This window comes from Panthera leo, chromosome F3, assembly GCF_018350215.1.
Source record: "Panthera leo isolate Ple1 chromosome F3, P.leo_Ple1_pat1.1, whole genome shotgun sequence".
NCBI lineage: Eukaryota > Metazoa > Chordata > Mammalia > Carnivora > Felidae > Panthera > Panthera leo.
In genome coordinates, this window is record NC_056696.1 from 40,016,967 (window position 1) to 40,030,980 (window position 14,014).

The 14,014-nt window shown below is 56.3% G+C and overlaps 1 protein-coding gene across 1 annotated transcript in view; it reads right to left on the reverse strand.

The window, feature by feature from the left end:
• CACNA1S (calcium voltage-gated channel subunit alpha1 S) overlaps positions 1–14,014 on the reverse strand; it is a 65,193-nt gene that overhangs the window by 12,018 nt on the left and 39,161 nt on the right. Inside the window, exons 21-30 of the mRNA XM_042925746.1 lie at positions 13,526–13,613; positions 13,182–13,289; positions 10,793–10,845; positions 10,389–10,535; positions 9,714–9,915; positions 9,076–9,234; positions 7,617–7,727; positions 6,819–6,902; positions 1,095–1,151; positions 130–258 (exon numbers count right to left, since the gene is read on the reverse strand). Of these exons, the coding sequence (XP_042781680.1) occupies positions 130–258; positions 1,095–1,151; positions 6,819–6,902; positions 7,617–7,727; positions 9,076–9,234; positions 9,714–9,915; positions 10,389–10,535; positions 10,793–10,845; positions 13,182–13,289; positions 13,526–13,613 (1,138 nt within the window). The remainder of the gene's footprint in view (positions 1–129; positions 259–1,094; positions 1,152–6,818; positions 6,903–7,616; positions 7,728–9,075; positions 9,235–9,713; positions 9,916–10,388; positions 10,536–10,792; positions 10,846–13,181; positions 13,290–13,525; positions 13,614–14,014) is intronic.

Here is a 14,014-nt window from a genome sequence, read left to right on the forward strand (position 1 = left end):
AGTGGTCACCCCAGGGCTCTCCCCCTGGCTGGACGGATGTCCCTCGCAGCCTCTCCAGGTACGTGCAGTGACCACGGCCCCCACGCAGACCTGGCTCGGACCCTGGCCAGGTAGGCTGGGCACACGCACCTGGAAGGACTTGATGAACGTCCACAGCAGAGTGCGCACTCCCTCTGCCCGGCTCAGCAGCTTGATCAGCCTCATGACCCGGAACAGGCGAAAGAAGGCGCTGGAGATGCGGGCGCTCTCGTCTGGGTCCTGCGGGCCGGCAGCCCCAGAGGTCAGTCTGGAGGTGGCACCTCACAGGGGTAGTAAGGGGCAGGCGGGGGAGGGAGGGGCAACGTGTGTGTGCTGGGGAGGCTTCCATGGATTGAGGGGGCAGCTCCACCCCCACCTCACGGCCCCTGCTGCGAACTGGCTCTGGACCACCCGTAGCCTTAAGGCTTTGGGCTTGTTTAGCCGAGAGGAGGGAGTGGGCCAAGCAGCGTGGTAAGCCCCTTCTCAGGAGAGGGCAACAGGGAGGTGAGGCTGTGGCCGGGCCTGTCCTCCTGGGGCCTCCTGCCTTATCTCACCTTCTCCTCAAGCTGCCACAGAGCAGAGGACCCTTTCAGCGCAGTTTCCCTAAAGCTTGGCTGCTCTGTCACCATCAATCAACATCGCCACCCCACTCAGCACATGGCTGTCCTAAGCCAGGCAAGCCTAGCCTTAGACACCCGGATAACTCTGGAAGGGGAGAGCCCTTCCAGGCTTCCTGTGTCCCCAGAGACCTCGTGCCAGCGAACGGTCACTAAGGTCCTGTGCCAGCTAGCAGTCACAGTCCTCTCGGGACGTTCCCATCTGGACAGAGGGAGCCAGAGAGACCCTTCGCCCCGTTTCCCGGGGCTCCGAGAAAGCCACTACATCCATGCACAGTCTACCGCAGAGCCCCCGCTCCCCCCCGCCCCCAACCCGATCCCTCCAGGGCGCCTGCTCTAGGGAAGGAAGCCCTCAGTGCTGGATCCACCCCATGCAATCCACGGCCAGGCCCGAGCATGCAAGCTGCAGGGCAGAGAGCCGGCGGGCGTGCAGGGCAGGCTCATGCAGCCTGGAATTACAACGTTCCCGCAGCCTCCACCCAGGCAATACAGTCCCCCGCTGGAGGCCAGGAAAGTCTGTGGAGAGAAGAGACCGGGGGAGGGGAAGGGGAGGAGAGAGAGAGGAGGAGGGACACGGTGGGAAGGGGGGGGGAGGTGAGGAGAGGTTGTCAGAAAGGACACACAGAAGAGTTAAAGAGAGAAAAGACAGAGCGGCAGGGGATGAAGACCCCGAGTGGCTGCCAATCAGGGGTGGGGGTGGGCGGGTGTGAGGATGAAGCTGTGGGAACAGTGAGGCAACAGGCTGGGGACAAGGGAGCAAGAAGAGGAGGGAAGACCAGACACGGACAGGTCCCTTCCCATCTCCAGGATGTGCCTACAGCTGACAAGGGGCTCAGGTGCTTCCTGTGTGTCTGGGTCACATGATACTGGGGCCATCCCTGCGGGGACACACTGGAAACACCAGCTCATCACTCTGAGGGGGCTCACACCCCTATTTCTCCCCGGGTCCAGCAAGGCTCCCTTGTGCCACTGAGGCCCTTATGGAAGTCCCATCCTCCAGGGGCTAAGGCCCTCTGGGGGAGTCTGAGACCCCCACCGCAGCTGCTTCTCTGCCCCGGACCTGGGAGCGGGGCCGAGGCCTCCATCATAGGGGCCAGGAGTTGCATGTGTGAGAGCCGCATTTTCTCCTGTTTACTCTAAACTTCTCTCTTAGGTCACCTTTCAGGAGAAACCTTTGTCCCGGAGTTGTGGGACAGGGGAGGTCCTTGTTTCATCTTGCAATTATTTGTGGGTGGACTGGTTCCCAGTATACTGGTTTCCCAGCAAGCAACATTCTCTTGGGCAGCTTTTCCCTGGACCACTGGTTCTCAATCCTGGCTGCACATCAGAATAAGCTGGAGAACTTAATATATTCCTTTGCTGGGTTCCCACCCAAGCCAATTAAGTCTGCTTCTAGGGGATGGGCCTGGCTCCAGGGGTTTAAACTGCATCCCAGGTGATTCTAATATGCAGCCAAGGATGAGAACCAGTGTTCTAGACCCATACCACCAATATGGTAGCTACTAAGCACATGTGGCTATCTGAATTACAGTGAAAATTAAATAAAATTAGAAATTCATCTCCTCGGTTGTACTAGCCACATTTCAAGTGACCACCAGACGCACAGACACGAATGGCTAGTGGCTACCGGACTGGACAGAACAGAAGATTTCTATCGTTACAGAAAGTTCTAACAGGCAGGGTTGCCCTAGTCTGCTCCCCGGTTTGTAGGTCAAGAATGCAAACCAACATTCAAATTTGAAGTCTTAACATGACTTCAGGGAAACATTATTAGTACATCTGCTCCTAAAAATCCAATAATGACCGATGCCCTCTGGGCCCTCCACCACCAAAGAAACTGTTTTGATTTATCCAGGCTTCCTCTACACAGATCTCAGGCTGTTTATTTTGGCTGTTTGGGGTTCTCTCTTCTAATTTTGCTGGTGAGAATCAAACCATGAGGCCTTTGGGATGTTATTTCCCAGTGGAAACCCAAAATGGATGGAAATCTACAACACCCACCTACCCACCTATGCATGCACACTCACGCGCGCACGCACAAACACACACGCACGCACACACACACACACACACACACACACACACTGATTTTGCCCAGGACCTATCCAGCCCTTAGTCTGCCCCACCCCCTCAGGATCTGAGTAGAGCTCTGTCATTGTCTTTCTGCACACGGGGGTGAACAGGATTCCCAGGCCAAGCCCTCCCCCAGACAGCGAGGCAGCCAAGTCCCCAGAAAGTGCTGTTCCTGCCAGGGCTTCAGCCTAAAGGAATCTCAGGCTGAGGGCTCCTTCCTCACAGGCTCCAGACTCTTCCTCAGCTGCTCCCCCACTCCCCGCCCCCTCTCGGGTGTCTTTAGTGCCAGCCCTCTCCCCCACCTCTCCATAGGATTCACCCCTGGGCTGGCAGACCGTAAAGTGCTTATCATCAGGCAGCGGAAAGTTAAGAAGCCCTACGCATGGGTAAGGCTCCTGGCTTTGGGGCTAGTCCCCAGCTGGGCACCTCCATGGCCAAACCAGCCACCTCTGAGCAGAATCGCACTATGGCCACGGTTAGGGTGGCTCAGAAGGCCGAGTGTTCTCCACATCCTTCCTAGGATACTCCTCCGCAGGCACTCTGCCCAGAGGGAAGCCGTCTTTTGAGTTCTGTCTCTGATTCCTGGATCTCCTCTTCCCTGTCCCCTGCTCCCCTCTTTCACCCTGCAGTGACCCTCAGCCATCTGCCTCCCCACTCAGCCTGGACATTTGTCCTGCCATTTCTATAGCGCCCTTGCTTGCGCTGAGACCCTCTACCCAATGTGCCAGCCCTCGAGACCACATCAGGGGTCTGGTCCCTTTCCTCGAGCATTACCCCAGGGTGAAACTGAGCTCACTAGGCCCACCCGAGACCCCGTCGTTCTTCCTGCAGATGGACTCATCACATTGGCTATTTCTCAAGGGTCAGTTCCTGCACTCACACCCGCTGTCCTGTCCTCACTTCCAGCGGAGGATTCTGCCTGCTGCTTCGGACACGCCTGTGACTGCCCAGGATGAACGCCCTCTTCCCTCCGCCCCACCCCCCTGCTCCCTTGCACCCTTCGTGATTCTTGCCACCTCTGCTTACACTCTTCCTCTTCCAATCTTCTGACTCGTGTCCTTTGCCGTCGCCTCCAAAACTCTAATCCCTTCCTCAACAATCTCTTCTCTCACCTGTTGTGAATTTCTCCTCTGTACTCGCTCCGTCTATGGTCTCCCTTTCCCTGTATTAATCAACATCCACTTTCCAGTAACTACCTCACCTAACCTCCTGGCAGAAACTGTTTCCTGTATTCACAGCTGCTTGATGTTTTTTGGGTTTTTTTTCTTCTTATCACTTTCTGGTCACTGCTCCATCCTTTTAACTGGTTTCAGCCCCACAGTGTGCCAGTCTGTCACCCTGCTCATGGATGGCTTCCAATCACAAACCCTATGGCCTTGCTGGCTTCAATTCTGCAGGATCTCAACTCCTTCGCAGCTGGCTCATCCCACCCGAGGCTTGAACCATCACCTCCATGCATCTGGGACCAGCCCATGTTGATGGAGCTGCCACCATGTGCCAGACGCAGAGTGACACTCGGCTCCTCTCCTGCATTTCCAATGACTTGCTACCCGTTTCCACTTGTGTACCCAGCATCCAAACCCACAGCACCAGAACAGAATCATGGTGAGTGCATCATCCCAAGTCCTTCTCTTCAGGAGGTGCTGAGCCACCTTGGGTTCCTTCCTTCCCATGGCCACAGGGTCACATTCACCAAATCCTGCTGCCTCTGAGCTTTTCTGTTCCTCTCCTGCCATCCGAGCCCTGACTCTCATTGCTTTATGCCCGTTTGCTTTGCACACCCTCTTTCTACTATGGATGAACTACAGCTTTCTGAAATCCAGCTTCTCCCCTGGGACACCGGGTCTTAAGCCCTTTGATTTATTCAAAGACTTTGTTCCAGTTGTTACCTCCTTACTACCAGATATTTGCAAAGCCTGAGGATATGCTCCCATTTTTCTTGTTTTTGTTTCTGTTTTCTTCCAGTTTATTTATTTTGAGAGAGAGCAGGAGAGAGGCAGAGAGAGAGAGGGTGAGAGAGAATCCCAAGCAGGCTCCAGGTCGTCAGCACAGAGCCCAATGCAGGGCTCAACCCCATGAACTATGAGATCGTGACCTGAGCCAAAATCAAGAGTCAGAGGCCCAACCGACTGAGCCACCCAGATGCCCCTTCTCCCATTTTCAAGGAAACTCTCCTTGGCTCCAAATTTTTCTCTAACTCCTATTTCTCTCCGTAGCAAAACACCTCAAAGGAATCGTTCCATTCTTTGCTCTCCCTTCCCAGCCCACCGCAACCAGGCATTCTTCCCCATAATTCTAGTGAAACTGCTCCTGCCAAGGTCCCCGTTGCCAAAAATCAAGTCAATGCTCAGCTCTTATCTTCCTTGACTTTTCTGTTCTCCTTGATCTCGGGACATCACTCTCTTTTGGTTCCCCTGCCTCAGAGGCCAATTCTTTCTTAGTCTGTTTGCTGGTTCCTCCTCGTCTCTCCAATCACTAAACACGGGAGCATTCCAGGGCTCAGCCTCCGGATCCCTTCTCTCTAAATACCTTCTCCCTTCTCCGCAGATCTCGTCCATCCCCACAACTTTAAATACCATCTTCAAATTTATACCTCCAACCCACCCTAGCCTCTGAGCTCCAGACTCATAAATCCCAGCCTACTGGGTATCTCCTTCCGGATGCCTCGTAAGCATCCTAAATTATCGTGTCTAAAACAGAAATTTTGGCTTCTGCCCCACACCTGCTTTGCAGCAGTTTCCGCATCTCAGTAAATGGAAGCTCAACTGCTTGGACAAAAATCCTGGTAGTCACCCTCGATTTGTTTCTCTCTCTCTCTCTCTCTCTCTCTCACTCTAAATCAAGGCCAGCTGCAAATTCTGTCAGCTCAAGCTCCCAAATAAATAGGATGTGTCCAATTCTCACCACGTCCACAGCTAGCCCCCTAGCCACCATCACCTCTCACCTGGTTATCACAACACCCTCCTGGCGGCTCTCCCTGGGCCAGCCCTGTGTCCCCCACAGCTTTCTGTCAACACAGCAGCCAGAGGGATCCTTGAGAACTAAAGTCAGACCAGGTTTAAGCCCTCCAAAGGGCTCTCATCTCTCTTAGAATAAAACCCAGGATCATAACCATGGCCTTCAAGGGCCTAAGGGATCTGGCACCTGCCCTCTGTCTCTGACCTCATCTCTACCCTTCTCCACTCCAGCTACAAGGGCCTCCTCCTATTCCTCAACCTCAGGGCCTTTGCACTCACTTGTTTTTCTCCCTACAACACTCTGTGCCAATACCTGCATGGCTTACCCCCTTGCTTTGTTCAGGTTGTCACTCAGATACCATCTTGGCACCAACCCTTCATTCCCTTCCAGTAAGTTTTCACCCTGGTTTATTTTTCTTTATAACACATGCTGAGCATATCTGCCATGTTAGAGAATTTTTATCGTCTGTTGGCCTCCGTGTTCTTGTTTATTGCTCTATCTCTAGCATGGGTGGGAGGTACTCGATAAGTATTTGCAGACTAAATAAATAACTTCCTCCATAACAGCTTTAGTCCTTCTACTGCTTTGTTCCAAACCCTCTGGTAACTTCCCATTGTCTGCCACATAAAGTTCAAGGCCCCCTCGCCACTGCTTACCTCTCCAGCCATCCCTACCCATTCCCCCCCACCCCCCCGCCTCGTCCCTCTTCTGCACAGTCATGTGCTTCTGCTAAACCGGACCTCTGGGTGTGCCCCGAATCTTCTATCATTCATTTCCTACTCTGTGCCTCCCCTACAGCAGCTCTGCCTGTGGTGTTTGCCCTTCTCTCCACCTCCGGTCACCAGCTCGCTTTCCTTCAGGACCCACCTTCAGCTTGTACCACCTCCGCGAAGCCTTCCCTGACCGCTCCACCCAGAGGAGACCTTTTCCCTTTCATAACAGCTCTTGCCTTGGACAGCCTGGTGCGTTCACGATGGCTGCCTAGAATCTGAGTTATCCGTCTGCTCTGTAGGCTGTGACTCCTGTCATTTCCAACTCTGTAGACCCCCGGGGCGCCATGCTTCACACACAGCAGGCACCCCACAAATGTCTATGGACTGCACAAGTGCTTGCACCCCACCCCGGGGATGGCTCTGTTTGCCTGATACTCACGTCGATTTCACTGAGAATGACATCGATGATGCTGCCGATGACAATCAAGAAGTCAAACACATTCCAGGGGTCTCCAAAATAGCCCTGGGAAGGACAGCAATGGGAGAACCAGGGGTGAGCTCTAGGGGGAAGGAGTTTTGGTGGCCAGCAGAAGGTGATGGTCCCCGTCCAAGGTAATGCAGAATGGCCAAGCCAGGCCAAGGTGGGGTGCGCGTGGCCCCACTTTCCACTAGTGCTCCTGCGTGCCCACCCACTCCAGTACCCCTCTCCCTTGGGCTCTGTAGTTCCCTTCCTCCAGAGCATAAGGTGGTCAGAGAGGAGGGACAGAATGGTTGAGAACTCAGGATCTGGGATCCTGATCCGGATGGGGAACTCCTTCATCCTCCCCAGCTTTGAAGCCCTGTCTGGAGCTCGCTAGTGCAGACCTTTCAGAGTGTGGCTGGGCTTGGCTGGGCTTGGCCAGGTGGGAGTGGGACTGGGGAACCAAAGACACAGCAAGATACTCCCCCTTCAGAAGCCTAAGGGCAGGCAGGGAACATAAGGCAGGTTCAACAAAGGGCTTGGGGAAGAGGCAGCCAACATCTATTCGGTCATCAGCCAGTTCTGGCAGCCTGAATATCTTGCATGCCTTATGCCTTGTGTCTAAAGGTGGAAGTAAGCAAAGGGGTGAGCAGGGCGGCACCAGAAGTGCTGGATGAAGGGGCTTTCAGTAGAATGACACTGGGGTGGGGGCGCACGAGAAGTGACCTGTCCTGTCAGGTGCCATCTGCTCATCTTGTCCTGTGCCCCAGCACTCACCCTGGCCTTGAACGCCATGAGCTTGAGGACCATCTCCAGGGTGAAGATGATGGTGAAGGCCACGTTGAGGATGTCTGAGATGTGGTTCATCTCCTCTGACTGGTTGTAGTGCTGTGGAGAGGCACAGGAGAGGGGGCTGGAAGGGCCCAGTGGCCCTACCCCGCAGGTTGCATCCCAGAGCCCCATTCTCTTCCCAGGCAGCTCCCAAACGTCTTCCTCAGGCTTCCTGCCCACTTTTTTGAAATCTCCAAAACCCAGATGCCTGTTTTGGCAATCCCCACCAAGTCTAATGGATCCCCCTCTCCCCAAAGAGACAGCAAGAGGAGGAGGAGAGGTCCTGCTGAGCAGGCTGGTCTACGCGTGGGACTGCAAGGTCAGAGCTTATTTCCAGATCTGTTATGGGATGACCAGGAGGGGAGGCCCCTCAGCAGGACTCAGTGACAGGTTCCATCTAGTCATCTGGGCACAGAACTGGGAGAGAAGAATGCTGATTCCAGAGCTGGCATTATCACCAGCTACGGGTGTACAGGTGGGCCACCGAGCTCACCAGGCTGACACTCGTGCACACTGTCCCCCGGGATGTTGAAGCAGTCAGAGCAATAACCTCAGCCCCCTTGACCCAGCACTGTGATGCTCCTTAATTCTGTTTCCTTATATAACCTGCCAGGAACCTCGTGGTCTTTTTGGAAAGTTGATGAACTCCCGCTTCTTCCCTAACCCCCCCCCCCCCACCAGGTAGTTCAGAAGGATCTGGGGGCTGCCCCCACCCCACCCTGTCTTAGCCAGACAGCCTAATTCTGCTGCCCAGCTCAGCCCAAACTTAAGCCATTGCTCACGATCCTCTGTATGACCTGGCCCTGCTGGCCCAGTGATTCACTTTCCATGTCCTCATCACCTGGCAATGCGGAGTCCTGTTGTTGGATGTGTCTGCCTAGGGCCAGGAAGCCTAGCTGTGCAATTCTATTTATACGGGGCTTAAGGGATCTGATGCTTAATTAAGGTTTGCTAACGATGCTGCTGATTGTGATATTGTCTATAAAGTACGCTCAACTCCTAAGAGACACCTGTTCTGTGAATATCAAAGCCATTTTTCTTGAGACTGCAGCCAAGATTCCAGCCAACTCAATCACGCAGATTTGCAACAGCCGAAGATAAACTGAGAAGGCACTTCCTACTTCCCACGCTGCCGTGTGCTTCTGCACAACTATCTCCTGTTTGCAGATTTGTGCAGCTATTTGTATGCCTGAATGCCTTCTTAATAAACTACTGGGTGCCTGGCAACCAGGCCTGGGCCCAGGGAACTTCTCTGTGCCCCGCAGTACCTCACCACACGGTGCCTGGCACATAGGAGGTGCCAGGAAAAGTATACTGGGGGAAGGAGACGGGAATCTTGCCCCGCCCACCTGCCCCGCCCCTGGCACCAGTCCATCCAGCCCTTATCTCCTGGGGGCGCCCTTACCTGCATGCCCAGGCAGATGGTGTTGAGCATGATGAGGGCAAACATCAGGTACTCAAAGTAGGAGGAGGTGACGACATACCACACCCGGTACTGGTATGGGTTTTTGGGGATGTAGCACCTCAGCGGGCGGGCCTTCAGGGCATATTGCACACACTGGCGCTGAGACACAACACCACAGGGCAGGTCAGCACTGACGGCCCCTCCCTTGCTCTCACACTCACATGCATGGGCTGGAGGGAACCCTGCATTCTGGTCAACCAGGAGCAGCTGTGGCCAGGAACTCGTGGCTGACGGGCTCTGCGGGACTGTTTAGAGGACGAGTCCCAGTGGGCCTGTGGGTTCCCCTTGAGTTATCCCGGCCCATTTCTAACATGGCTGTAGCCCCACCCAGGGGCTCTGAAGGACTAGCCTTCGCTGGGCATCGCGAGGGTTCCACGAGAAGACTCCCACAGCACCAACTTGTATTGCTTCATGTTGGGGATGGGTTGGGGATGGGGTAGAGTGTATGCAGGCTGGGTCTGGGCACGAAATGGAGGTTCTGGGGTCAACCCCGGGCCCAGGACTCTTCACTGGTCAGAGCCTAGGGCTCAGGCTGGCAGGAGGCCTGCTGAGTCCACTCTCCACCTCAGCCCAGGCACCTGGTTCTTGTCCAGTTCACAGTTCTTGTACTCAGTCTCCCCCTGCTCCTGGAAGGTGACAATAACGAAGCCCACAAAGATGTTCATCATGAAGAAGGCAATGAGGATGATGTAGATGATGAAGAAGATGGCCATCTCCACCCGGTTGTTGTAGACGGGGCCTGTGTCTTCCTTGTATGAGTCTATGGCCTGGTAAAGCAGCCTTGGGGTGGGCAGAGAAGAGACTGGTTGGACAGGGGTGATGAGGCAGAGAGCCAGGCCAGGAAGGACAGGCTTTCTCTCACTGGCCACAGGGACCCGAGGGAGCTTTCTGAACGATCAAGCACCAGGAGGGAAGTTAGGACCATGCCAGAAAAGATTGGGACAGGTCCTGGAAAGGGCCTGCCTTTCCGTAGGATGCCCCATCTACCCTAATCAATCAGTAGGGCTCCCCACATGGGCACAGAGGCCTACACCTGTTGGGGGACTGGGACATTCTGTCAGAGTGCCCAGGTCAGGATGTCTTTAGGGTGGCCGGTCAACACACTGGTCCCACACACCCTCCCAGCTGGTGGGTTTGTTGAGCACTTACCGCGGGCCTGGCACGGAGTGGTGAGGGCTGCAGAAGGGCAAGATGGCTCCCTGGCACTGCCCCCACCATGCCCGCATTGGACCCAGGCCCCAGCCCTCACTCACTGAGGCCATCCCTCAAAGGTGGAGACCGTGAAGAGTGACATCATGGCTGAGAGCACGTTGTCGAAATGGAAGTCGCTGTGTATCCACTGGCGGGGGCGCAGCTCCATCTGCGTGGGGTCCCCATCCTTGTACACATAGTAATAGCCCCTGGGGTGGGGAGGCTCAGTCACTCCACTGTGCATGGCTGGGCTGCCCCCTCCCCACCCACATCCTCTGATCCCCTGTAGACTGGGGACCAGAGGGGACACTGCTGGGCACTCCCTCACCACAGTTTCCTAAGGAAGGACCCTTTAGAACACGCTTCCTGGGCCTAGGGGCTCAGGTTCCCCAGGTCCTCCTCGCACAAGGTCCCCCACGCAGTGGCTGTCCCACCTCGTGCCCTCAGCCAGCAGAGTTCAGCCCACCTGCACTCCTTCTCTGTCATCTTGGATAAGTCATTGCAGCTAAAGAACTTCCCCTGTGTCAAGAAGAGGGAGGGAGGGAGGGACACACATTGTCATGGAAACAAGATTGAAAACTGGGCTACGAAGTGAATAGCGGCAGGGCACGTGGAAAGAGGGCCCCAGCACTGTCTTCCTCCTTCACCATCATCCCTTCCCTCAGCTGCCCCTCGGGCTTCCCTACCAGGCCCGAGGCTGTCGCGGCTGAGAAGCCAGTTCCTGAACAGGCTGGGCCTGAGGGGAAGGAAATATGGATACAGCTTGGCCCTGCCCCTCCCTCAGGGAGCCCCCTGCCTCCCATTGCTACAGGAAGCCCTCTTGAGGTCTCCCCATGACAGACCAAGAAGGGCTGCCCCCCCCCCTTCCTTCTCCTGCCAGTGGGGCGGCCACAGGGCACACAGGGCACAGTAAGAGTTGCAGGGACGGAGCCCAACCGGGTCTTGAGGGCGCAAATCATCTCAAAGTGGAACGGGGGTCCCACACCCCCACTCGGAGGCCTGAACAGGCGGGCACTGTGCCCCCCTGTGCTGATTACAGTCAGAGCAGTTTCCCTTTTTGTCTACATCACAGACTGGGCACCCACAGAAGAGTCTGTGTGAAGAAAAGGAGTGATCGCCAGGCCCGAATGGAGCTACATGAAGCCTGAAGTTCACGGCATCTGGTCGAGTCCCCTCAAAGGCCCAGAGAAAGAGCTGCCTCAGCCAAGGATACGGGACTGGCTGACGGCACAGAGGCCCTGCCCGCTGCAGGGTTTTGCTGTTCCAGCCATATCCCCCTTTAAGGTTGCCAGAGCAGAGGGGTGAAGGGGAGGCAGGTGACATTGGGGGAGAAGCAGGGAGAGGACACAGCTGTCACTGGGCAGGTTTCTGGGCACTTGAAACAAAACACCCAATTTAATATGGGAAGCAAACTCTTGATGTAATGTGGAATGTATGCGAAGTTTCCACAGGGTAAAACGTGGGGTAAAATGCCACTTGTAACTGATGTCTGGGCATTATCTGAGTGGGCAGGAGCTGGGGGTCTTTTGATGAGAGACTACAGCACAGGGGTCGGGGCAGGGGTCGGGGGGTTGAGGGATAGCCGCTCTTGCCTGGAAGGCACACAGGAGCCAGAGGAGGGGGCCGCTCCTTCGTTCCTCCAGGGAGCATGTCTTGTGGGCTGCCTATATGCCAGGCCCAGGCTGGGTGCCAGGGTCAGGGAGGAGTGAGACATACACCCAGCGCCCCTAGTAGAGGAGGGGGCAGGGCTCGAGGGGAGGGGCAGCCCTCTGCTGGAACTAGGAGGGGAAGGTCACACGCCAATCATGGTAACTGAGGTTTGAAGGCTAAGCCGTCTCAGTCTGGATGCGGTTTCCAAGGGGATGCCTCCACCCCTCCAGGACAGTAACCAACAGGACGCATCTCCCTTAAGGTCATCAGGGAACCCCACCTTGACTGCTCTCCCCCCAAACCTGCTCCTTGCCCACAGGGAGGGACTTGTGGGGTTTGCTTCATGACCCCCTCTCGGCCTTAACCGAGACGCCGGCTCGGAGAAAAATGCTCCACAAATGCTGTCGAATGAATGAATGACGGTACGATGATGTCAGTGGCCAAGTCTGACTGAAGTTACGTCATCGTGGTTTTCATGCTTCGGGGGACAGCAGCGGTTTGGGTCATGAAAGGAAATGTCAGGGTGTTGGAATACTCGGATACCAATTTCTGTGCCCTGCAGATGGTATGAAGGGCAGAGGCGTCCAGAAACCAGCTCGGTGGAAGGGGAGCCTTGCGGGGCTGATTCCTAGAGAGGAACTGCATAGCTGTGTCCTCCCAGGAAAGTGAGGACAGAACGAGGCGGCTCCCAGGGTAGAATGATGGCCTCCCTCCCTCAGAAGCTCCTGGTAGATATGAATGATGCCAGCCACACCGGCCAGAAGCACGGGGTGCTGAAGTCCAGCTGATGGAAGAAGGTGGAGTGGATGGGGGCTAGAGTTGGGGGGCATGTTTTAGACAGGCCTGGCAGGATGGGAGGGGTGGGGGAGGTTGATAACGGGGAGGGGTGCTGACAGGGTCCGGCAGGTAGGGGAGGGGGCTTGGTCCTCAAGGAGAAGCCACGGAGAGCCAGGAAGACAGCAGGTGCAACGGTCATGGTGGCCAGCAGAGCCACTGGGGCCACGAAGGGGCATCGCCTAGGAAACCTCATCCAGACTCCAGGTAGCTTAGCCTCACAACTCTGTGCACTCGAGGACATCTGCTTTCACAGTCTGGGGCTCCCTTTGCTTAGAGGGCGGGGAACGGGCTGGCTCTTGCCTTGGCCTCAGAGCTGGCACCCGAGCTGCGGAAGGGGGGGCAAAGCTGCCCGGGCAGGTGGGGCTCACCTTGAAAAGCTGGACGCCGATGCAGGCAAACATGAACTGCAGGAGGGTGGTGACGAGGACGATGTTCCCGATTGTGCGGATGGCCACAAACACACACTGCACCACGTGCTGGGGAGGGACACCAGGTCGGCAACATCCCGCCCTTGCTATCCCCTGCTGCCTCCCAGCTAGGTGGGGGCAGAGGGAGCTTCGTGGGGAAGCATGGCCGCCCAGCCTCACCCCTACCCCCGTTTGGCAAAGGGGGTGCAACACGTGCCCCAGCAACGGCTGGGCGGAGGTTTCCAGGATCAGGCCCTTGCAGCCTCTCTTTTCCTGCTCCTGGGGTCCCACCCAGGCCCTCTCACCTTCAGCCCCTTGGCTCTGTTGATGGCCCGCAGGGGCCGGAGCACCCTCAGCACCCTCAGGATTTTCACCACGGAGATGGCGCTGGACCTGGGGGAGGCGGCGGGGGGTGGGGGGTGAGGGCAGCCTGCTCCAGCCCTCCACCTGCCCCCGGCCTCTGGTCCTCCACATCTGCCATCTTTCTGCCTGAACACAGTCCCCTCGTTCCCCACCCTTCCCTTAGGCTGCGCGAGGACCCCACCCCCGGATAAAGCCGCCTCCTGCCCGGTGGTGCAGCACAGTAAGGGATTCCTCCATGGGTGGCTACAGGCTCTGTTTCTCTCATCAGACTGGGGGTGACCCAGAGGTAGGGACTGCAGCCCCTCCTGCTAAGCACTGTCACTTCAGTCCAGTTGGTGACACCCTAGGGGACCCTGGACCCCCATCAATGGCTCTGAGAATCCCTCTCCTTGCGGCTTGGTGCCCACCAACGAACAGTGGGTGGGACTCTG